The sequence below is a fragment of the Poromitra crassiceps genome (genome assembly GCF_964638095.1).
Source record: "Poromitra crassiceps genome assembly, chromosome: 13".
Classification (NCBI taxonomy): domain Eukaryota; kingdom Metazoa; phylum Chordata; class Actinopteri; order Beryciformes; family Melamphaidae; genus Poromitra; species Poromitra crassiceps.
In genome coordinates, this window is record NC_139644.1 from 25,525,661 (window position 1) to 25,551,380 (window position 25,720).

Below are 25,720 nucleotides of genomic sequence, written 5' to 3' on the forward strand. Positions count from 1 at the left end.
TGTTAAAGTAAAAAGTGCGCTGAGAACACGTTGGCCTCCGGTTTACGGTCAGATGTGGGCTGCAAACATTTTTGAGATTTTCATTGGCCATGAGTCAGAAAAGGTGGGGAACTGCTGTTCTAGGGCAGTGATACTCAACCCGAGGCTCTAGAGCCACACCTCCTTTATGGGAGGTGTGGCTCAAAGTAAATAAATAAATAAAAATCTAAAACCTAAATAAAGGGAGGAAAGGGACTTTGGAGAGGAACCGTACATCACTGTACTTCATGAAAAGAGTTTGATTTGATTTTGATTCATCTCGAACTGATCAAACAAACAAAAATACAAAATGGTATTGACAAAATATCTCCATAAACATGAAGTAAACACTCAACATACATAAAAAGATACAAAGATGAGTTCGAGAAGGGGCAGAAAGAAGCTGGTCCTGTCTCTTCCTTGCAATATCATATTACAATATACATAATAAAATCTCTCTCAAAACAAAGATAATAACAAAATAACAAAGAAATGTGAATGTGAATATTTATCGTGATTCTCATTACTTATTGAGCTCCTCTATGTTGTACTTGTCCATGAATGCTTGTTTGTAACTGCATTAAAAACAAAATGGTCGTACGGACCATAACGCCCATCTCTGCCCATATTTTTTTTATGCTGCCAGGCACTGTATCGTTTATTACTTTAAACATAATTTGTGCGGTTTAGTTAAGTGTCCCTAATATTTTGTACATTCAGTATGAGCAGCAGTGTGGCTGTGGATGGCTATTATCACATCTCAGCACACTGCTCACTCTTGGCAGAAAGACTCTGGTTGCTCTGTGGGAAAGATTCATCCACAAACACACCCATGTTGATCAGTAAGGCCTTCGGGACGGGTTGGGCATGACGGGACACATACAGCTTCTGCAGATGTTGACTCATAGGAGAAGCTTTATAGTCCGCACATGTAGGTCCGCTCAGACTCGGAGCACATGTCACCTGCCATTTGTAGTACAGCCGGCCGTGCTGAAGGTTGCACAGGTCCTCTTTGACTCCTGAAGTCAGGTCTAGCTCACATACCCCCAACAGGTCGTCGTCCCACCCACTGTCCTCATCCCACACTTCAAATTTCACTTTGTTCCCTGCTGACAGAACCTGGCTCCCCAGGTCCACAGTCATGCCCCAGTGGGGGTGGTTGTTGTTCCAAATGACAGGAGTGCGTCTGACCATCTGTCTGTTGAAGAACATCTTCACATAGCCATCGGTGGAGGTGGTTTGGTCGCCCCACAGATCGGCCCCTCGCTGTACGGTGATGATGACCCGGGCCATGCCTTTAAGTTTCGGGCAGCAGTCTTCGCCCACAGCAGGGTCATTTTGGCAGCTGCAGAGACACGGATCGTTCTGGTTTCGCTTGACACCAGCACGGCACGGCTCACTGCAGTTCTTCAGCAGGGCTTTCTCCAGGATGTAGTGGCTGATGGCTGAGCGCAGGCTCTTCCAAACTGGGCTGTTGACGGGCAGCAACTCATGAATTGAGTCCAGGGAATATGAGATGATGTCTGGATACTGCGGGAGGGAATTCAGCCATTCTTTGTAGGCCGAAGGATCTTTGTCAGCGGAGAAGAGAAGGTCTGGCTCTGTGGTTTGGCCACCTTTTATTTCTGAGAACCTGCAGAGAGAGAAGGCAGGATAATTAATTAATATTTATTAATAATTAATAAATTAATAAAGGGATAGAGCTAGAGCATGCATCAACAGTAACAAGGAAATGGGGTTGGAGAACAATACGCTTTCAATTGAATGGTGCAAATATAATACTACTACATCCTTGTATGATTTTGAAAGTCTTACAACATTGGTTTGTATTAGGAACAGTTATTGAGGGACATTTTGAAATCTGAGATATCAAAGATTCTAAATAGTCATCTGTTGACCACAGTTTGGCCTTTCTAGCATTAACAGTAGTCATTTAGAAGGCAGAACCTTATAACAGTGTCTGACCAGAGAGAACCAAATATCCTGCAGAAAATGTTCCTTGCCTGTCGCTGAAGGTGCTGGAGAAGCTGGACTTGCTCTCCGTCTTGTCCATGTCCTTCTTGCAGTGTTTGGTCTCGGTCTTTGTGTTTGTGATACCGATGCTGGCGGACGCCTCCGCCTCCAGGCACATGTTCACCTCCTCCACGCTGATGCCCTGCAGGCTGGCCTTGCACTGCCTGATGCTGGTCACAGACTTCACACTTCCTCCCAGCTTCACCTGGAACGAAAGAGGAAACTATGTAATCACCTGCTGTGAAATCGCCTTTCTGTAAGTCGCCTGAATTAATTTCTTGATTCCTACTGTGGTTTACCTTAGTGAGGTAATGGGTGCCAAAGTTGTCAATCAGTTTGTAATATTGATGTTTGTTCTCAGGGTTGTAAGTTTTGGGGAGTTTTTTCACTGCTACACGGAATTCTCTGTGCAACTTGGGACTGCTGGACACTCTGTAGCTGTTTCAAGAGAGAAGTAAGGCAGAAAAGAAATATAAAAAATTATATAATAAATATTTACATGGCTAATAATGTTTCATTCAGGGTGTGAAGAGGAAGGTTTCTCTTGCTCTCGAGGCCCCATGTGTTTTGGAACAGCTATGTTCTTACCTATAGTACTCGCAGAACATGCTCTGGCTCGTGAAACTGAACTTGTCATTCTTGGTTTTCTCCATGGAGTATTGAGCCAGTTTTGATTGAGTGCCAGCCAACATCAGTGACCCGCTTTTACCCCCCGCATTGACATCTAGATTGGACTTCCAGTTGTTCTCCACCTCAGAGCTGCTGGAAGTGACCAGAGACTCACTGGATCGATGCAGTTTGCTGGACACTTTCATTGCGCACACCTGATTTGGTCTCCAGTCCACTACTGACAAGGGCAGCTTCTGCTTCCTGCCCTCCAGGTACGGGTTGGCACAGAGCCTGCAGGTCTTGTCCTTGTGTTTCCACACGTTCATGTCGATCACATAGGCTCCTTTGCGTTTCATTTGGGTGATGTCGAAGCCTTCTCCTGCCAAGTTGGTCCCCGGGGCAAATTCTGCATCTTTGCACTGGGTGGCCGTCCCTGATGTACAGGACTGATCACTGCAGTGAGGGAGGGACAGCAGGAGGGCGGCACTGAGGCAGAGGTTCAACAGAAACATGTCGCTGTGAACTGTGCCGATGGTTTATCCTGAAAAATAAATTGAAGTGATCAAGTGATAATGTAATCTCTGTTCAAATAAAGTTGCCAGATCAAATTGTATGTTTGATAATCATGTTACCAGTTTAAAAACAGGTTATTAATTTTCACCAAATCATTCCTTTTTATTCGTTTTTTGTTGTTGTTATTCTTGGGTCTGCACTCATACCTGTGTCTATGTCAGCATAGCGATATATGTTAGACATTTGACATTTTGCATACCCCGGATGCGTAGGCTACCCGTGTGCATGTGCACGTATGCCATCACTTTTTTCAACTGACCAACAGGTAGGCTGCCTCGTGAGAAAATCCAATTATTCATAATAAATATCATAAAGTCATGCTATTCATAGTCATGGTCACTATATCATGATATTTACTACTAGTCTAACTTATATCAAATGGGTGTTCGATATTCTGTAACTTAGGGTCAAACAAAAACTTTTTCCAATTGACCAAGAGGGGAGCCAAGCCTCCATACACACAATCGGCGGAAGTTTCTGTACCTTTACACACACACACACACACACACACACACACACACACACACACACGCATGCACGCAAGCACGCACGCACACACGTATGCACACGCACGCGCGCACACGTATTTCATTTATATCACACATGTACATTGTCAATTTAATGCTTTTTTTAAAGTAGTTTGAGCTACTTTTTCTGCGTAGCTTGTAGTTACCTAAACTACATTTCTCAGGGTAGCTTTGCCGTAGTTCAAACTACTTCCATGGTGAAGTAGTTGGTAGCTTCCTAAGCTATGCTTTGCTTTCAAAGTAGCTTCCCCAACACTGTATTCTAGCTGCTAGATCCTTACTAAAAGACCTGAGACCCAATACTGCCTCCTGCCTCTTATTTGAAATGCCAGAACACATTGCAGAACAACATGCAGATAGAACATGCTAAGATCAGATCAGATTCCTTTATTGTCATTGCACTGGTGCATACAACGAAATTCACACTGCCTGAGTGGAGCTCAATAAGATAGACCAACTACTAGACAATAAAAAAGACTATTATAAAAAAGACTGTTCCATACATCTTCACACACATCATGCACACATTATGGCTTACAGTACATATGCACCACCCATATATATTCTTCACATACTGAATAACAATTACAAAATACAAGAGTAAGTAGGCTACTATGTGCTGCTCTCAAATGTGACATGACTACATAATCAATGCACCGAAACAGAGATTAACCCACATGCTAAATAACTGAAGGACACGCTAAATTATTTAGGTTAGATGTTATCAACATAGAAACATTTAAACCTAGTGAAATATATTTGAACAAAAGCAAATCATGGTACTGACCTTTATCTTGCCTGCTTATTCTGTGCATGTGAAAGTGACTGCGAGGATGAGTGTCAGTTCTTTGTCAAACAGGCCAGGAGGTGGTGAGGGGGTGAGCTGACAGTGGTCTTTATGAGAATAGAGGAAAACTCAAGTGCTTTGACACTTTTGTTGATGCTGATCAGTCCTAGAACTAAGGGGTGGAGCTGGTGGTCTGCGTGAGATGCTCTAACAACAGCAAAGTCGAGGGGAACCTGGCCTTCCAGTCAACAGTGTATCACACACCACAAGCCTATCATTTCTCTGAAGTGGTGGGGGGCTGTGGTCTTACTTTGCGAGAGCACAAGGAGACGCTGATGATCAATTTCTAAAGACTATAACAAAAATACGCCCAATAGTTGTGTAAGATACGATAAGATGAAACTTTAATGATCCTTGTGGATAAACTGTAAATATACAACATGTTATGTAGAAATATGAAGGAAAGTATGAAAGGTTATGGATTACAGCACTACAAGGTAAGGCAAGGCACGTATCTTTATTTAGCACATTACAGCAACAAGCAATTCAATTTGCTTTACATAAGACATTAAAAGCATTGAGACAAAGTGAAAAAATTCTTGCTGACACCTGCTTATAAGAGAGTATTTGGCCACATTAGGGCTGGTTTAAGCAAAAGTTGCAAAGAACACTTTTACAAAACAAATGTTTTTATTTCAACTTGCAGTAACTTTAAGATGTCCTATTGTAAGTTTGCTGTCCTGTTAAAGACCAGGCCAAACACCTTCAGTGTCATGAACAAAATATGCAGCAAATGCAGCAAATATGCAGTTATATAAGACTTGTGAAATTATCTTGTTGATAGAGGCAATTTAAATTATTCCACAAAACCAGTTCAGACTGTAGTCCTTTTACAATATGTAGCCTACTGCTTTCATTCAAATTTTGAACATGTTTTGACCCTTTATTTGAACATATTTCTGTCAACTGAAGGTTCTGCTCATGCTGATGAGCTCCATTTGTCTAGAAATTCGCCACTGCGGTGCATTCATCTAATTCTACTCTCAATCTTTCAGTATACAAACTGAGCATGTGAAACGTAATTAGAACACATAGTTGAAAGTTTCTAACTATTTGGAACCCGTTTCTGGCATACCTCGACGAGGTTGGGGGCGGTGGGTGACTTGCCCGATTGGTTCTCCTTGGACCCCCTGAGTGGGACCCCATGTGCAACGTTTTTTACAAGCACATAAGCACACTATGGACGGTAGCACTAGATTATAATTGTTGATTATTATTATGGATTTTTTTTCTTTCTTTCTTTTCTTTTCTGTGTCTGAGCTTGTTCGTTTGTTTTGTTTGTATATTGTTAAAATTGAAAATTGAAAATAAAATATATAAAAAAAAACACATAGTTGAATGTACTCTGAATGTACAACATATTAGGGACATCTTCCTGATATCGAGTTGCAGAGCCTTTTGCACAATCCACATCTAAACTGTCTCGAAGTTTAAAAACTCACCTCTTAACTCATCTGCATCTCTATCTACATCTCCTCCTCTGTGATTGGTATAGGTTTATATGGGAAATCAATACGGGATCATGGATTTCACCTCGATTCACCTCATCACTGTAGCCTACTTCATGAAAAGAGTTAATATGTTGTACATTCAATGTAAGCTTCACTATGGCTGACTCTTGGCAGACAAATTCTGGTTGCTCTGTGTGAAAGATTCATCCACAAACACACCCATGTTGATCAATACGTCCTTTGGGACGGGGAGGGCATGACGGGACACATACAGCTTCTGCAGATGTTGACTCATAGGAGAAGCTTTATAGTCCGCACATGTAGGTCCACTCAGACTCGGAGCACATGTCACCTGCCATTTGTAGTACAGCCGGCCGTGCTGAAGGTTGCACAGGTCCTCCTTCACTCCTGAAGTCAGGTCTTGCTCACATTCTCCCAACAAGTCGTCGTCCGACACACTGTCCTCATCCCACACTTCAAATCTCACTTTGTTCCCTGCTGACAGAACCTGGGTCCCCAGGTCGAAAGTCATGTTCCAGTGGGGGTCGTTGTTGTTCAAAATGACAGGAGTGCGTCTGACCATCTCTCTGTTGAAGAACATCTTCACATAGCCATCGGTGAAGGTGGTTTGGTCGCCCCACAGATCGGCCCCTCGCTGTACAGTGATGATGACCCGGGCCATGCCTTTGCGTCTCGGGCAGCAGTCTTCGCCCACAGCGGGCTCATTGTGGCAGCTGCAGAGACATGGATCATTTCGGTCACTCTTGATGCCGACACGGCACGGCTCACTGCAGTTCCTCAGCAGGGCTTTCTCCAGGATGTAGTGGCTGACGGCTGAGCGCAGGCTCTTCCGAACTGGGCTGTTGACGGGCAGCAACTCGTGAAGTGAGTCCAGGGAATATGAGATGATGTCTGGATACTGCGGGAGGGTCTTCAGCCATTCTTTGTAGGCTGAAGGATCATTGTCAGCGGAGAAGAGAAGCTCTGGCTCTGTGGTTTGGCCGCCGTTTATTTCTGAGAACCTGCAGAGAGAGAAGGCAGGATAATTAATTTATATTTATTAATAATTGATTAATCGATTAATTGATTAATAGCATTAACAGTAGCTAACATAACATGTTAACATAACTACTAGCATTAACAGTAGTCATTTAGATGGCAGAACCTTAGAACAGTGTGTGGCCAGAGAGAGACAAATATCCTGCAGAAAATGTTCCTTGCCTGTCGTTGAAGGTGCTGGAGAAGCTGGACTTTCTCTCTGTCTTGTCCATGTCCTTCTTGCAGTGTTTGGCCTCGGTCTTTATGTTTGCGATACCGATGCTGGCCTCCGCCTCCACCTCCAGGCACATGTTCACCTCCTCCACGCTGATGCCCTGCAGGCTGGCCTTGCACTGCCTGATGCTGGTCACAGACTGGAGACTTCCTCCCAGCTTCACCTGGAATGAAAGAGGAAACTATGTAATCGCCTGCTGTGAAATCGCCTTTCTGTAAGTCGCCTGAATTAATTTCTTGATTCCTACTGTGGTTTACCTTAGTGATGTAATGGGTGCCAAAGTTGTCAATCAGCTGGTAATATTGTTCTTTGTTCTCAGCACTGTAATTTTGGGGGAGTTTCTTCACTGCTGCACGGAATTCTCTGTGCAACTTGGGACTGCTGGATACTCTGTAGCTGTTTCAAGAGAGAAGTAAGGCAGAAAAGAAATGTAAAATATTATCTCATAAATATATACATTGCTAATAATGCTTCATTCAGGGTCTCGCTCTCGAGACCCCATGTGTGTTTTGGAATGGCTATGTTCTTACCGATAGTACTCGCAGGACATGCTCTGGCTGGTGAAACTGAACTTGTCATTCTTGGTTTTCTCCATGGAGTATTGAGCCAGTTTCGATTGAGTGCCAGCCAACATCAGTGATGCACCTTTCTTCACCATACTGACATCTAGATTGACCTTCCAGTTGTTCTCCACCTTAGAGATGCTGGAACTGACCAGAGACTCACTGGATCGATGCAGTTTGCTGGACACTTTTGTTGCGCACACCTGATTTGGTCTCCAGTCCACTACTGACAAGGGCAGCTTCTGCTTCCTGCCCTCCAGGTACGGGTTGGCACACAGCCTGCAGGTCTTGTCCTTGTGCTTCCACACGTTCATGTCGATCACATAGGCTCCTTTGCGTTTCATTTGGGTGATGTCGAAGCCTTCTCCTGCCAAGTTGGTCCCCGGGGCAAATTCTGCATCTTTGCACTGGTTGGCCGTCCCTGATGTACAGGACTGATCAATGCAGGGAGGGAGGGACAGCAGGAGGGCGGCACTGAGGCAGAGGTTCAACAGAAACATGTCGCTGTGAACTTTGCCGATGGTTTATCCTGAAAAAGAAATTGAAGTGATCAAGTGATAATGTAATCTCTGTTCAAATAAAGTTGCCAGATCAAATTGTATGTTTGATAATCATGTTACCAGTTTAAAAACAGGTTATTAATTTTCACCAAATCATTCATTTTCATTAGTTTTTTGTTGTTGTTGTTATTCTTGGGTCTGCACTCATGTGTCTATGTCAGCATAGCGATATACTGTAGCTGACATTTTACATTTTGCATACCCCGCATGCGTAGGCTACCCGTGTGCATGTGCACGTATGCCATACATTTTTTCAACCGACCAACAGGTAGGCTGCCTCCTGAGAAAATCTAATTATTCATAATACATATTATAATGTCATGCTATTCATGGTCATGGTCACTATATCATGATATTTACTACTAGTCTAACTTATATCAAATGGGTGTTCGATATTCTGTAACTTAGGGTCAAACAAAAGGGTAAATTAGGGTTGGCACGATGGACGATGGCCTCGACCATCGTCGATGTGACCCCCATCGACCTCTGAGCCTTCTACATCGGACCATCGTGATGAATTATCTGTTCCAATTACAATTCTGCAGATTTAATCATAAAAAAGGCCAACTCCATTCGACTGCGATGCGCGGGCAGCATTAAACAAGTGTACCCTGTCCCCAATTGAGAGAAGCAGTAGAGCCACTGGTAGAGCAGAGAGGAGGGGGAGGGGGAGGGGGAGGGGGAGGGGAGGATAAGCAGAAGTCGGACTCAGTTGTGTTGTTGTGAAAATGTTAAGACAAAGAAGAAACTTCACGTTCTTTCCTGTTTTCAGCCCAATGTGAGTAATGTTACAAGTGTTCAACTGTGAATTCAACTCGCCTGTTTCCATGAAGTCGCCCCATTACAAAGGCTGCTGCTGCCATGTTTTGTGTGTGTGTGTGTGTGTGTGTGTGTGTGTGTGTGTGTGTGTGTATGTATATTGCCTCCTGCCTCTTATTTGAAATGCCAGAACACATTGCAGAACAACATGCAGATAGAACATGCTAAGATCAGATCAGATCAGATTACAACGAAGTTCAGGCAGACTGCCTGAGTGGAGCTCAACAAGATAGACCAACTAGACTATAAAAAAGACTATTATAAAAAAGACTATTCCATACATCTTCACACACATCATGCACACAGTATGGCTCAAGCATACATACATAGCATGACATGACTACATAATCAATGCACTGGTGGAGCAGAGAGGAGGGGGAGGGGGAGGGGAGGATAAGCAGAAGTCGGACTCAGTTGTGTTGTTGTGAAAATGTGTGTGTGTGTGTGTGTGTGTGTGTGTGTGTGTGTGTGTGTATTATATATATATATATATATATATATATATATATATATATATATATATATATATATATATATATATATATATATATATATATATATATATAAATAGAGAGAGAGAGAGAGAGAGAGAGAGAGAGAGAGAGAAAGAACATGCTAAGATCAGATCAGATTCCTTTATTGTCATTGTACTGGTGCATACAACGAAATTCAGGCACACTGCTTAAGTTGAGCTCATTAAGATCGACCAACTAGACTATAAAAAAGACTATTATAAAAAAGACTATTCCATACAACTTCACACACATCAGGCACACATTATGGCTTTCATATGCACCACCCATATATATTCTTCACATACTGAATAACAATTACAAAATACAAGAGTAAGTAGGCTACTGTGCTGCTCTCAAATGTGACATGACTACATAATCAATGCACCGAAACGGACATTAACCCAGATGCTAAATAACTGAAGGACACACTAAATGCATTAGGTTAGTACATGTTATTAACGTAGAGACATTCAAACCTAGTGAAATATATTTGAACAAAAGTAAATCATGGTACTGACCTTTATCTTGCCTGCTTATTCTGTGCATGTGAAAGTGACTGCGAGGATGAGTGTCACTTCTTTGTCAAACAGGCCAGGAGGTGGTGAGGGGGTGAGCTGACAGTGGTCTTTATGAGAATAGAGGAAAACTCAAGTGCTTTGACACTTTTGTTGATGCTGATCAGTCCTAGAACTAAGGGGTGGAGCTGGTGGTCTGCGTGAGATGCTCTTACAACAGCAAAGTCGAGGGGAACCTGGCCTTCCAGTCAACAGTGTATCACACACCACAAGCCTATCATTTCTCTGAAGTGGTGGGGGGCGAGAGCACAAGGAGACGCTGATGATCAATTTCTAAAGATTATAACAAAAATACGCCTAATAGTTGTGTAAGATACAATTCAATTCAATTCAATTCTTTATTTCAGACCCAGGGAGATCCATATCACAGTAAAAAAGAACAGTAAAAAACAGCACAGTACAAAATAAGAAAATAACAACAAAGGGGAAACATGTAAGGCCTTCCACAATGTTCAATCCCTAATATACAGACATGTTCGCCAGTGGTTCCACAGTCTGGAAAAGAATCTGACAGAACTTTGTACAGGTTAGTCAGGACAGCGATGAGGTCATCTTCTGACACAGATGCCCTACACATAAATCTATACATCAGATTCTGCAGGACAGCAGAGCAGGTAGGAACTCTGATACTAACAAACATATGACTCGCGCTAGAGCTTCTTGAAGCTCTCAACAACAGCCTCATGCTGTCATTATAAGCCACTGTGAGCTTTCTGATGCTGCTTTGTTTATAACGACACCACAGGTGGGCACTATACAAAGGTGTACAGTATGCTTTAAAAAGTGAGATCTTCACCGGTACAGAGCACATGCTGAACTTGCGAGACAGCATGTTCGCTTGAGCATACAGCTTCCGACGCTGTCGATAGATGTCCTTGTCATCAGACAGGTCATCTGAGATAATATGACCCAGATATGTGATCTCACTGCACACACTGAGTGCAGAGCCAGCAAGATAGAAGTCAGGAAAGGTTGAGTGTCTGTCTACAACATGTACGATAAGATGAAACTTTAATGATCCATGTGGAGAAACTGTAAATATACAACATTTTATGTAGAAATGTATCAAGGAAAGTATGAAAGGTTATGGATTACAGCACTACAAGGTAAGGCAAGGCACGTATCTTTATTTAGCACATTACAGCAACAAGCAATTCAATTTGCTTTACATAAGACATTAAAAGCATTGAGACAAAGTGAAAAAGTTAAAATTCATATAAAAGAACAAACTAAATGTTCAACATTAAAAGACTCAAATCAAGCAAAAAATAGAACATTACATTACATCATTTGGCAGACGCTTTTATCCAAAGCGACTTACAATAACACATTTTTGTTAGCAATAGAGCAATCAACTATGTAGCACAGTCTATGACAACTACAACTTCTGAAGGAACAGTGGTACAAGTTTAGTTTAGGTTAGTATTTTTTTTTCTTTTTTTTAGAAAGAGAGAGAAAGAAGTTAGATCAAGAAGGGCCCAGATGGAGCCTGAAAAGGTGTGTCGAGACTCTTTAGTCTTTTCCGAAAGATCGGCATACAGTAGAAAGATATTCTTTGGCATTTACTTCTTGGTATTGGGTATAGTCACTCTCACAACACAAGTTTGCCTTCCCTCTTCAAAGATGATCACAACTTTAAATACTTTTTGTTGGCCTCACCACGCAAAAATATGTACATACTGTATTGCTGTAACTTTTTGGAGAGAATTGAGAAGTCCCTCAATTCTTCCTTTCAAAAGCAAGCATATATGGGGAATGCATGTGCAAGGAGGCTAACCAATCAGAGGCAGAGTATCATGGGTCACTACCGTAAATATCCTAAATAACAGGCTGCGCAACTACAAATGTTACCTATTTCAAATGTGAAATAGGTAATTTGGCACTTCAACACTTCTACAAAAATGCTCGTTGTGCACTTATGCACTCTGTGCTGCTGGTTAACCCTTCGTGTGGCAGAGATGGCACTAGCTTGCTGACACCTGCTTATAGAAACTAAGAGAGTATTTGGCCACATTAGGGCTGGTTTAAGCAAAAGTTGCAAAGAACAGTCTTTTACAAAACAAATGTTTTTGTTTCAACTTGCAGTAACATTAAGATGTCCTATTGTAAGTTTGCTGTCCTGTTAAAGACCAGGCCAAACACCTTCAGTGTCATGAACAAAATATGCAGCAAATGCAGCAAATATGCAGTTATATAAGACTTGAAATTATCTTGATGATAGAGGCAATTTAAATTATTCCACAAAACCAGTTCAGACTGTAGTCCTTTTATAATATGTATTGAAGAAGAAGTAAGCAAGCCTTCATCAGCATGCTGATGAAGGCTTGCTTACTGGCTTACTTCGTCTTCAACACTTGTGACTTTTTGTGGCCCTGCACCTTAATGCAACTCAAGCTTTGAGTGTGCTTGCATTCGGTGAGTTTGGACGCTTTTATAATATGTAGCCTACAGTGCTGCTTTCATTCAAATTTTGAACATGTTTCGCCCCATTATTTGAACATATTTCTGTCATCTGAAGGTTCTGCTCATGCTGATGAGCTCCATTTGTTTAGAAATTCTCCATTGCGGTACATTAATCTAATTCTACTCTCAATCTCTCAGTATACAAACTGAGCATGTGAAATTTAATTAGAACGTTGAATGTCTCAAAGTTTAAAAACTCACCTCTTAACTCATCTGCATCTCTATCTACATCTCCTCCTCTGTGATTGGTATAGGTTTAATATGGGAAATCAATATGGGATCATGACCTTCACCTGGATTCACCTCATCACTGTACTTCATGAAAAGAGTTAAGTTGTCCCTAATATTTTGTACATTCAATGTAAGCGTCACTATGGCTGACTCTTCCCAGAAAGACTCTGGTTGCTCTGTGAGCGAGATTCGTCCACAAACACACCCATGTTGATCAATATGTCCTTTGGGACAGGGAGGGCATGACGTGACACATACAACTTCTTCAGATGTTGACTCATAGGAGAAGCTTTATACTCCTCACATGTAGGTCCACTCAGACTCGGAGCACATGTGACCACCCATTTGTAGTACAGCTTGCCGTGATTAAGGATGCACAGGTCCTCCTTCACTCCTGAAGTCAGGTATCGGTCACATTTTCCCAACAGGTCGTCGTCCCACCCGTTGTCCTCGTCCCACACTTCAAATCTCACTTTGTTCCCTGCTAACAGAACCTGGCTCCCCAGGTCGAAAGTCATGCCCCAGTGGGGGTGGTTGTTGTTCCAAATGACAGGGGTGCGTCTCGCTCTGATCTCTCCGTTGAAGAACATCTTCACATAGCCGTCGGTGGCGGTGTTGTAGTCGCCCCACAGATTGACCCCTCGCTGAATGGTGATGATGACCCGGGCCATGCCTTTGAGTTTCGGGCAGCAGTCTTCGCCCACAGCGGCGTCGTTTTGGCAGCTGCAGAGACACGGATCGTTCTGGTTTCGCTTGACACCAGCACGGCACGGCTCACTGCAGTTCTTCAGCAGGGCTTTCTCCAGGATGTAGTGGCTGATGGCAGAGCGCAGGCTTTTCCGAACTGGGTTGTTGACGGGCAGCAACTCGTGAAGGGAGTCCAGGGAATATGAGATGATGTCTGGATACTGCGGGACGGTCTTCAGCCATTCTTTGTAGGCTGAAGGATCTTTGTCAGCGGAGAAGAGAAGGTCTGGCTCTGTGGTTTGGCCGCCTTTCATTTCTGAGAACCTGCAGAGACAGAAGGCAGGATGCTTTTGTGAAGGTGTGTAGAGCCAGAAGATCTTTCCTTTTTAGTGTTAATTGAAGCATTAACACTTAAAAGGAAAACCGGTTTGCGGCTGAGGGGCCCAAATTCTTTCCTATGAAGGACCAACAATTAATCTGGATGGAGGGAAGTGGGCCAAAAAAACAAATGATGTTATGTGAAATTACATTACATTAAAATGTATTTTGTAGACAATTTACATTCTAAATCTAAAAGAAAATGTCAAAATAATAAAAACACTTTTTTTTTAATCGGTTTAAGGTGCGTTCACACCGACCTATTAAAGTTTTTCACTGACATCGAGTTTACATACAAGTCAATGCAAACGAGTGATATATTTTCTCCCGGGCACGACACAGACACAGAGCAATAGGGCGAAAATTCGCTCGTCGCCCGAGATGAAATATCCCAACTCGAGCGAAATTTCGCTGGCATCAGTCGCTCGCTGTTCAACGCTGATTGGCTGCCGTGTGAGAGTGAGTTAAGGATCACACTGGCTTGGAACAAACTGCTGGTTTATTGTGTGGCAACAAACCGCATTGACAGCTGATTGACAGGCTGACAGCTGACATGAAGTTAAGTCTGTACTACCGGTAAAGAGCTTGCATTAGGAGCACGCTGATAGGCTTAGCTTGTAAACAACTACGGTGGCTCGTAGTGGACAAACATCATGACATTGCGTAACGTTATAGCCCCCAGATGTCCGTCAATTCTTGTGCCTGTTAACAAGTGATTTTAACACAGCGACAGAGCGATTCCAAAGGGTTGAATCAAGTGACAGAGAGAAGAATAAATATCTCGGTGTGAACACAGCTTTAGCAGTAATTTAATTTTAATTTGCAGAATTGATTATTAAAAAATCCATATGCTTCTTTTGGGAGCATAAACATATTTAAAGGGAAAGACACCTTTCTGACATAAAGTGCATGCATAGCCCTAACACCAGGCACGTGCAGAGGGTGCCCAAGCACCTGCCCTTTTGCTCCTTAATGTCCAAGTGCCCTTTTTGCCAACTAAATGGGGCAGTATAATTATAACTACCATGGGCCCTATCTTTGTACAGGCGATATCCCCTATTAGCGCTTGCGCACCTGTTTGCGCGTGCCTTAACGCAGGCAAGATAACAGTCCGCCTTGCGCATTTGTGCCGATTTTTGCACCCCCGCCCAGCAGCAAAAAAAAGCATCCCCACCTCAGGGGAGCATAATTGTAATGATTTATACAGAAATGTAATTGTTTAAAAGTGATATAATTGTCTGGTAGACGTGACCTCCCTGATTTCTAAGTTAAAACAGCCCCGAAATATGTTGGAGATGCAATTTTTGGCGGGGATGCGGAAACGTTCATGGCACGTGTCGCAAGCGCAAAATTAGAGCCGTGCCAAAATCATCTGCACCCCAAAATGCCTGCGCAAACGGGATTTGGGCGCTCTTAACTACCAGAATTATTCCCAGGTGTGGCCAGGCAATGCTGGGCATTACGTCAATCAAAACCAATCAGATTCCCGTCTCGCAATGGCTGTTTGCGCGAGGCATACAATATGCTATAATTCTCTCCATGCGTAATAGAGTGTACTCACTCGTGCGAGGACAGAAAGAGATGGAGTGAGCTTATTGACAGATCGTCTGTGGTGCCAACGGCCCTCCGGGTTATGAAGGTAAATAGCCTATGTCCATTGTCCAACAAGTTTTCCCAATTCATTTCCCTCTTTGCGATGTGATAAAAGTTTCTCAGTGAGTTATAGTTGATTGCCTCACTGAATTATCTGCTAATACCCAATTTTAGCAGCATCATTTGATGTCCTGACGTGGCAAGGCTGTTCGTAATGACATATCCAAAAGGAATTTTACTTTGCACTGCACTGCACTTGTGCTGCACGGAGATTACGGTGCGCAACCCAGCGCAGGGAGGTATTTAGCGAGTAAGAGGTCCTTTTCAAAGCTCTTAGCGCAAAGTAATTGCGCGCTGCTGACGATAGGATAATGCCATCTATCCCCACATTTTAGCACTGAAACACTTGCTTTGGCATGTGGCACGCCTATGCTCAGTACAATTATAACAGGTATGCGCTTGTGCCCGCCCCCAATTTGCATTGCGCACAGCATTAAACGAGCACAAATGCTAAATTAGCGCTTTTGGCAAGATAGGGCCCCATATATCCTTGTATGATTTTGGGACTTGCAACATTGTAGGAAAAATCATGGAAAGATTTCATTTTGAAATATATATTTCAACTCAAAGATGATTCAAAATAGCCCTCAGTTGACCACAGTTAGGCCTTTCTAGCATTAATAGTAGTCGTTTAGAGGGCATAACTCAATAACAGTGTGTGACAGAAGAGAGAAGACGCAACAAATATCCTGCAGAAAATGTTCCTTGCCTGTCGCTGAAGGTGCTGGAGAAGCTGGACTTGCTGCCTGTCTTGTCCATGTCCTTCTTGCAGTGTTTGGTCTCGGTCTTTATGTTTGCGTAACCGATGCTGGCGGACGCCTCCGACTCCAGGCACATGTTCACCTCCTCCACGCTGAAGCCCTTCAGCCTGGCCTCACACTGCCTGATGCTGGTCACAGACTTCACACTTCCTCCCAGCTTCACCTGGAACGATGGAGGAAACAATTTAATCACTTGCTGTGAAAGCCAATGTGTCACTTTCTGTAAGTCGCCTGAATTAATGGTAACGCTTTATATTAAGGTTATATTAATAAGCGTTAATTAATAGGTAATAAGGCTCTTATAAGGTGCTTATTAACACTATTATTATGTTAATAATACTATATAAGTGTTAATAATCGCATTATAAACATATTTATTGGTAGCTTGTAAGACATTTATAAGCACTTTATAACCACCTTTACTAGCTGGTTTTGTTACTTCATTAAGCTTAATAAATAGTTTGTTATTACCTTATTAGCAGTTAACTATGCACTTATTAACAGTTAACTATGCTTTTTGCAGGTACCGGCTCTAAAGCGAGAACAGTGCCTTATTAAGGTTAATAAATCCTTTATTATGCACTTATTATGCTCCTTTATTATGCACTTATTATGCTTTTTGTAGGTACTGGATCTAAAGCGAGAACAGTGCATTATTAAGGTTAATAAATCATTTATTATGGACTTATTATGCTTTTTGTAGGTACTGGATCTAAAGCGAGAACAGTGCCTTATTAAGGTTAATAAATAATTTATTATGGACTTATTATGCTTTTTGTAGGTACTGGATCTAAAGCGAGAACAGTGCCTTATTAAGGTTAATAAATCATTTATTATGGACTTATTATGCTTTTTGTAGGTACTGGATCTAAAGCGAGAACAGTGCATTATTAAGGTTAATAAATCATTTATTATGGACTTATTATGCTTTTTGCAGGTACTGGATCTAAAGCGAGAACAGTGCATTATTAAGGTTAATAAATCATTTATTATGCACTTATTATGCTTTTTGTAGGTACTGGATCTAAAGCGAGAACAGTGCATTATTAAGGTTAATAAATCATTTATTATGCACTTATTATGCTTTTTGCAGGTACTGGATCTAAAGCGAGAACAGTGCATTATTAAGGTTAATAAATCATTTATTATGCACTTATTATGCTTTTTGTAGGTACCGGATCTAAAGCGAGAACAGTGCCTTATTAAGGTTAATAAATCATTTATTATGTACTTATTATGCAATGGAGGCAGATGTCTGAATGGCCAAACGGCCAGAGGAATGATTCTGAGAGATGTGTGTTTCACTCAGGGTTTTGTGTCTCTAAGAGAGTCAGAATTGCATGATGGGACAAAAATGCAAATAGCCTCCCAGAGCCTTCTAAACAGCCAACAAGAGGTTTTTCTTGAATAACACTGGAACCAACTTTCTGAAATTTTCATCGCTTATCCAGGAAGTGAGCATGGGCTCATAAGGTACCTGCAAAGTAATTTGCAAAGTAATTGCATAGTTAACTGTTAATAAGTGCATAGTTAACTGCTAATAAGGTAATAACAAACTATTTATTAGGCTTAATGAAGTAACAAAACCAGCTAGTAAAGGTGGTTATAAAGTGCTTATAAATGTCTTATAAGCTACCAATAAATATGTTTATAATGCGATTATTAACACTTATATGGTATTATTAACATAATAATAGTGTTGATAAGAGCCTTATTACCTATTAATTAACGCTTATTAATAGAACCTTAATTTAAAGCCTTACCGAATTAATTTATTCGAAAAAATGGTCTTGTTGTCAGTCCATTCCTATTGCGGTTTACCTTTGTGATGTAATGGGTGCCAAAGTTGTCAATCAGCTTGTAATATTGTTCTTTGTTCTCAGCAGTGTAATTTGGGGAGAGTTTGTTCACCTCTGCGCTGAATTCTCTGTGCAACTTGGGACTGCTGGACACTCTGTAGCTGTTTCAAGAGAGAAGTAAGACAGAAAATAAAGATAAAATATATGCATTGCATTGGTACAGTAATAATGTTTCATTCAGGGTGTGAAGAGGTTTTCTCTCGCTCTCGAGACCCCATGTGTTTTGGAACAGCTACTGTATGTTCTTACCTATAGTACTCGCAGAACATGCTCTGGCTCGTGAAACAGAATTTGTCATTCTTGGTTTTCTCCATGGAGTATTGAGCCAGTTTCGATTGAGTGCCAGCCAACATCAGTGATGCACCTTTCTTCACCATACTGACATCTAGATTGACCTTCCAGTTGTTCTCCACCTCAGAGCTGCTGGAAGTGACCAGAGACTCACTGGATCGATGCAGTTTGCTGGACACTTTCATTGCGCACACCTGATTCGGTCTCCAGTCCACTACTGACGAGGGCAGCTTCTGCTTCCTGCCCTCCAGGTACGGGTTGGCACACAGCCTGCAGGTCTTGTCCTTGTGTTTCCACACGTTCATGTCGATCACATAGGCTCCTTTGCGTTTCATTTGGGTGATGTCGAAGCCTTCTCCTGCCAAGTTGGTCCCCGGGGCAAATTCTGCATCTTTGCACTGGTTGGCCGTCCCTGATGTACAGGACTGATCACTGCAGTGAGGGAGGGACAGCAGGAGGGCGGCACTGAGGCAGAGGTTCAACAGAAACATGTCGCTGTGAACTTTGCCGATGGTTTACCCTGAAAAAGAAATTAATGCAGTTTAAAAAAAACTTAAAGTGATCAGGTGAACAAATGTCATCTCTGTAAATGTAAATTGTTTGTTAATTTCAGCTTGATGGAAAATGTGACAGAAATGAACAGTTTCTCCCACATACTAAATAACTCAAGGACACCCCATATTAAATTCATTAGGTTACATGTTATTGAAGTAGAAACATTGAAACCTACTGAAATATATCTGCATGAACTCAAATCAGGGAAATCAGGGTACTGACCTTTATCTTGCCTACACATGCTGCTGCGTGTGTAAAATGTGAGTGCCAGTTCTGTAATTTATAAAAGAGAAAAAACAGGGAGGAGTGAGGTGTGGTTTGTGGGGTGGGGGTCTTCATAAAAACACAGGACCAAACAGAGGAAAAAAACTGCGGTTTGACACGTTCACTGAAAGTTCTGCATGACTCATGAGATCCTCCAACAACAATGTTTCTCACACATAGAAACAAACAAAATCAGGGTTTCAGTGGTGTCAGTGGTCTTCACAAGAACAGAGCAAAAAACAACAACCACAACTGTGGTTTGACAGGTCTGTAGGTGTTAAACGGTCTGTAGGTGAAGTCTTCCAGCTATAATGTATCTCCATGCCTATTACCGACCGGGCATGCAGCACACATTCCCCAAAATACAGTCCGTGTTCAATGCATTTTGAAACATTTCACTACTACATTTTAGCTGAATTTGAATTTTGAATTTTCTTTATTTTTAATACAGGGACAGTGTACAAGAACATTAACCCTATAAAATAGGGAGAGATGCATCGTACCAGGTTATAGCAGAAATGCTATTTTCCACCCGTAGTCCCTGGGCAGGTAAAATACAAGCTTAAAACAGTAGGAAAAATAGAATCTGAAACATAGTAGGAAAAAAGTAAAAAAAAAAAAAAAGGAAATTACACGTTAAGAGATACAAAACACTGGTAAACAGAAAATCCAATCATCCCTGCATCCCCACACCCACAAACCTTTAGAATACCCCCCCCCCCCCGCCCCCCCCACACACACACACACAAAATGGTATTGACAAAATATCTCCATAAACATGAAGTAAACACTCAACATACATAAAAAGATACAAAGATGAGTTCGAGAAGGGGCAGAAAGAAGCTGGTCCTGTCTCTTCCTTGCAATATCATATTACAATATACATAATAAAATCTCTCTCAAAACAAAGATAATAACAAAATAACAAAGAAATGTGAATGTGAATATTTATCGAGATTCTCATTACTTATTGAGCTCCTCCTATGTTGTACTTGTCCATGAATGCTTGTTTGTATAAAAAAAATGGTCGTACGGACCATAACGCCCATCTCTGCCCATATTTTTTTTTATGTTGCCAGGCACTGTATCGTTTATTACTTTAAACATAATTTGTGCGGTTTAGTTAAGTGCCCCTAATATTTTGTACATTCAGTATGAGCAGCAGTGTGGCTGTGGATGGCTATTATCACATCTCAGCACACTGCTGACTCTTGGCAGAAAGACTCTGGTTGCTCTGTGGGAAAGATTCATCCACAAACACACCCATGTTGATCAGTAAGGCCTTCGGGACGGGTTGGGCATGACGGGACACATACAGCTTCTGCAGATGTTGACTCATAGGAGAAGCTTTATAGTCCGCAAATGTAGGTCCGCTCAGACTCGGAGCACATGTCACCTGCCATTTGTAGTACAGCCGGCCGTGCTGAAGGTTGCACAGGTCCTCTTTCACTCCTGAAGTCAGGTCTAGCTCACATACCCCCAACAGGTCGTAGTCCCACCCGCTGTCCTCATCCCACACTTCAAATTTCACTTTGTTCCCTGCTGACAGAACCTGGCTCCCCAGTCACAGTCATGCCCCAGTGGGGGTGGTTGTTGTTCCAAATGACAGGAGTGCGTCTGACCATCTGTCTGTTGAAGAACATCTTCACATAGCCGTCAGTGAAGGTGGTTTGGTCGCCCCACAGATCAGCCCCTCGCTGTACAGTGATGATGACCCGGGCCATGCCTTTGCGTCTCGCGCAGCAGTCTTCACCCACAGCGGGGTCATTGTGGCAGCTGCAGAGACATGGATCATTCCGGTCACTCTTGATGCCGACACGGCACGGCTCACTGCAGTTCCTCAGCAGGGCTTTCTCCAGGATGTAGTGGCTGACGGCTGAGCGCAGGCTCTTCCGAACTGGGCTGTTGATAGGGGTGTGCCACCTTAGGCACCTCACGATTCGATTTGATTACGATTAAGGGTGCTACGATTCGATTATTAAACGATTACGATTAATCACGATTTTCGATGCATCTTTTTCACCAAACAGGATTTTTTTTAAGCAAAGTATATTTGTCAGTATCCATTAATTAAAGTAAACAAACAAATGTACCTCCATTATCTTCAGTTGCGACTGAAGTCCACGCATCACATGTTACAGCCACCCTGCATGCTTTCTTCAGTGATTCCAGTTTCCAGTACTTCGGTTTTGGTCTCGTTTTACAGTTAAGGAATTGCTTTCCGGGGAAATACCGTATTTTTTGCAAATAAAGCCAAAAAAAAAAAAGGCAAAAAAAAAGATTTTTTTTTTTTGCTATTTTTTGCAAATCGCTAATCGAACATTGTGAATCGATTTTAATCGTCACGTGACTAATCGCGATGCATCGATTATACGATTAATCGGCACACCCCTAGCTGTTGACGGGCAGCAACTCGTGAAGGGAGTCCAGGGAATATGAGACGATGTCTGGATACTGCGGGAGGGTCTTCAGCCATTCTTTGTAGGCTGAAGGATCTTTGTCAGCGGAGAAGAGAAGCTCTGGCTCTGTGGTTTGGCCGCCGTTTATTTCTGAGAACCTGCAGAGAGAGAAGGCAGGATAATTAATTTATATTTATTAATAATTGATTAATCGATTAATTGATTAATAGCATTAACAGTAGCTAACATAACATGTTAACATAACTACTAGCATTAACAGTAGTCATTTAGATGGCAGAACCTTATAACAGTGTGTGGCCAGAGAGAGACAAATATCCTGCAGAAAATGTTCCTTGCCTGTCGTTGAAGGTGCTGGAGAAGCTGAACTTTCTCTCTGTCTTGTCCATGTCCTTCGTGCAGTGTTTGGCCTCGGTCTTTATGTTTGCGATACCGATGCTGGCCTCCGCCTCCACCTCCAGGCACATGTCCACCTCCTCCACGCTGATGCCCTGCAGGCTGGCCTTGCACTGCCTGATGCTGGTCACATACTGGAGACTTCCTCCCAGCTTCACCTGGAATGAAAGAGGAAACTATGTAATCACCTGCTGTGAAATCGCCTTTCTGTAAGCCTACTGTGGTTTACCTTAGTGATGTAATGGGTGCCAAAGTTGTCAATCAGCTTGTAATATTGTTCTTCTCAGCACTGTAATTTTGGGGGAGTTTCTTCACTGCTGCACGGAATTCTCTGTGCAACTTGGGACTGCTGGACACTCTGTAGCTGTTTCAAGAGAGAAGTAAGGCAGAAAAGAAATGTAAAAAATTATCTCATAAATATATACATTGCTAATAATGCTTCATTCAGGGTCTCGCTCTCGAGACCCCATGTGTGTTTTGGAATGGCTATGTTCTTACCTATAGTACTCGCAGGACATGCTCTGGCTGGTGAAACTGAACTTGTCATTCTTGGTTTTCTCCATGGAGTATTGAGCCAGTTTTGATTGAGTGCCAGCCAACATCAGCGACCCACTTTTACCCCCCACATCGACATCTAGTTTGACCTTCCAGTTGTTCTCCACCTTAGAGATGCTGGAACTGACCAGAGACTCACTGGATCGATGCAGTTTGCTGGACACTTTCATTGCGCACAGCTGATTTGGTCTCCAGTCCACTACTGACAAGGGCAGCTTCTGCTTCCTGCCCTCCAGGTACGGGTTGGCACACAGCCTGCAGGTCTTGTCCTTGTGCTTCCACACGTTCATGTCGATCACATAGGCTCCTTTGCGTTTCATTTGGGTGATGTCGAAGCCTTCTCCTGCCAAGTTGGTCCCCGGGGCAAATTCTGCATCTTTGCACTGGTTGGCCGTCCCTGATGTACAGGACTGATCAATGCAGGGAGGGAGGGACAGCAGGAGGGCGGCACTGAGGCAGAGGTTCAACAGAAACATGTCGCTGTGAACTTTGCCGATGGTTTATCCTGAAAAATAAATTGAAGTGATCAAGTGATATTGTAATCTCTGTTCAAATAAAGTTGCCAGATCAAATTGTATGTTTGATAATCATGTTACCAGTTTAAAAACAGGTTATTAATTTTCACCAAATCATTCATTTTCATTAGTTTTTTGTTGTTGTTGTTGTTGTTGTTATTCTTGGGTCTGCACTCATGTGTCTATATGTCAGCATAGCGATATACTGTAGCTGACATTTTACATTTTGCATACCCCGCATGCGTAGGCTACCCGTGTGCATGTGCACGTATGCCATACACTTTTTTCAACCGACCAACAGGTAGGCTGCCTCCTGAGAAAATCTAATTATTCATAATACATATTATAATGTCATGCTATTCATGGTCATGGTCACTATATCATGATATTTACTACTAGTCTAACTTATATCAAATGGGTGTTCGATATTCTGTAACTTAGGGTCAAACAAAAGGGTAAATTAGGGTTGGCACGATGGACGATGGCCTCGACCATCGTCAATGTGACCCCCATTGACCTCTGAGCCTTCTACATCGGACCATCGTGATGAATTATCTGTTCCAATTACAATTCTGCAGATTTAATCATAAAAAAGGCCAACTCCATTCGACTGCGATGCGCGGGCAGCAAGTGTACCCTGTCCCCAGTTCAGAGAAGCAGTAGAGCCACTGGTAGAGCAGAGAGGAGGGGGAGGGGGAGGGGGAGGGGGAGGGGGAGGGGAGGATAAGCAGAAGTCGGACTCAATTGTGTTGTTGTGAAAATGTTAAGACAAAGAAGAAACTTCACGTTCTTTCCTGTTTTCAGCCCAATGTGAGTAATGTTACAAGTGTTCAACTGTGAATTCAACTCGCCTGTTTCCATGAAGTCGCCCCATTACAAAGGCTGCTGCTGCCGTGTTTTGTGTGTGTGTGTGTGTGTGTGTGTGTGTGTGTGTGTGTGTGTGTATGTATATATATTGCCTCCTCCTCCTGCCTCTTATTTGAAATGCCAGAACACATTGCAGAACAACATGCAGATAGAACATGCTAAGATCAGATCAGATCAGATCAGATTACAACGAAGTTCAGGCAGACTGCCTGAGTGGAGCTCAATAAGATAGACCAACTAGACTATAAAAAAGACTATTATAAAAAAGACTATTCCATACATCTTCACACACATCATGCACACAGTATGGCTCAAGCATACATACATAGCATGACATGACTACATAATCAATGCACTGGTGGAGCAGAGAGGAGGGGGAGGGGGAGGGGAGGATAAGCAGAAGTCGGACTCAGTTGTGTTGTTGTGAAAATGTGTGTGTGTGTGTGTGTGTGTGTGTGTGTGTGTATTATATATATATATATATATATATATATATATATATATATATATATATATATATATATATATATATATATATATATATATATATATATAAATAGAGAGAGAGAGAGAGAGAGAGAGAGAGAGAGAGAGAAAGAACATGCTAAGATCAGATCAGATTCCTTTATTGTCATTGTACTGGTGCATACAACGAAATTCAGGCACACTGCTTAAGTTGAGCTCAATAAGATCGACCAACTAGACTATAAAAAATACTATTATAAAAAAGACTATTCCATACATCTTCACACACATCATGCACACAGTATGGCTCAAGCATACATACATAGCATGACATGGCTACATAATCAATGCACTGGTGGAGCAGAGAGGAGGGGGAGGGGGAGGGGAGGATAAGCAGAAGTCGGACTCAGTTGTGTTGTTGTGAAAATCTGTGTGTGTGTGTGTATTATATATATATATATATATATCACACACACACACACACACACACACACACACACACACACACACACACACACATATAGATATAGAGATATATGGTATATATATATATATATATATATATATATATATATATATATATATATATATAAATAGAGAGAGAGAGAGAGAGAGAGAGAGAGAGAGCATGCTAAGATCAGATCAGATTCCTTTATTGTCATTGTACTGGTGCATACAACGAAATTCAGGCACACTGCTTAAGTTGAGCTCAATAAGATAGACCAACTAGACTATAAAAAAGACTATTATAAAAAAGACTATTCCATACATCTTCACACACATCAGGCACACATTATGGCTTTCATATGCACCACCCATATATATTCTTCACATACTGAATAACAATTACAAAATACAAGAGTAAGTAGGCTAAGTAGTAACCTTCTTTACTAAAAAGGTGGATGACATCAGCTCCTCCTTCCATCCTCCAGGCACCCTCACTAACACTCCCGACTCCAATCCTGCTCCTCGGCCCCCTGTCCCTGGATTTCCTTCCTTCTCTCCCCTCTCTCCCGATGA

General features: G+C 42.1%; 2 protein-coding genes and 1 pseudogene across 3 annotated transcripts; all 3 read right to left on the reverse strand.

Moving 5' to 3' along the window:
• Window positions 1–227: 227 nt before the first annotated feature.
• LOC310788441 (uncharacterized protein) lies at window positions 228–8,374 on the reverse strand (the record flags this gene model as incomplete). Its single annotated transcript, XM_083649997.1, has 8 exons — window positions 228–1,651; window positions 2,022–2,236; window positions 2,331–2,469; window positions 2,620–3,178; window positions 6,204–7,060; window positions 7,260–7,474; window positions 7,569–7,707; window positions 7,842–8,374. 8 exons carry the CDS (start codon window positions 8,372–8,374, stop codon window positions 772–774), a joined length of 3,537 nt encoding a protein of 1,178 aa, XP_083506123.1. The 3' UTR covers window positions 228–771.
• A 3,076-nt stretch (window positions 8,375–11,450) lies between these two features.
• LOC310788317 (perforin-1-like) lies at window positions 11,451–19,168 on the reverse strand. Its single transcript, XM_083649888.1, has 4 exons — window positions 18,625–19,168; window positions 18,338–18,476; window positions 16,465–16,679; window positions 11,451–14,048 (listed from the first exon to the last, which is right to left on the reverse strand). Exons 1-4 carry the CDS (start codon window positions 19,155–19,157, stop codon window positions 13,178–13,180), a joined length of 1,758 nt encoding a protein of 585 aa, XP_083506014.1. The 5' UTR covers window positions 19,158–19,168; the 3' UTR covers window positions 11,451–13,177.
• Window positions 19,169–20,585: 1,417 nt separating this feature from the next.
• Window positions 20,586–23,329, reverse strand: LOC310788333 (perforin-1-like; annotated as a pseudogene). The gene is made up of 5 exons: window positions 22,797–23,329; window positions 22,528–22,662; window positions 22,242–22,456; window positions 21,881–22,042; window positions 20,586–21,387 (listed from the first exon to the last, which is right to left on the reverse strand). The product of its transcript is annotated as a perforin-1-like (transcript).
• Between the last annotated feature and the right edge of the window lie 2,391 nt (window positions 23,330–25,720).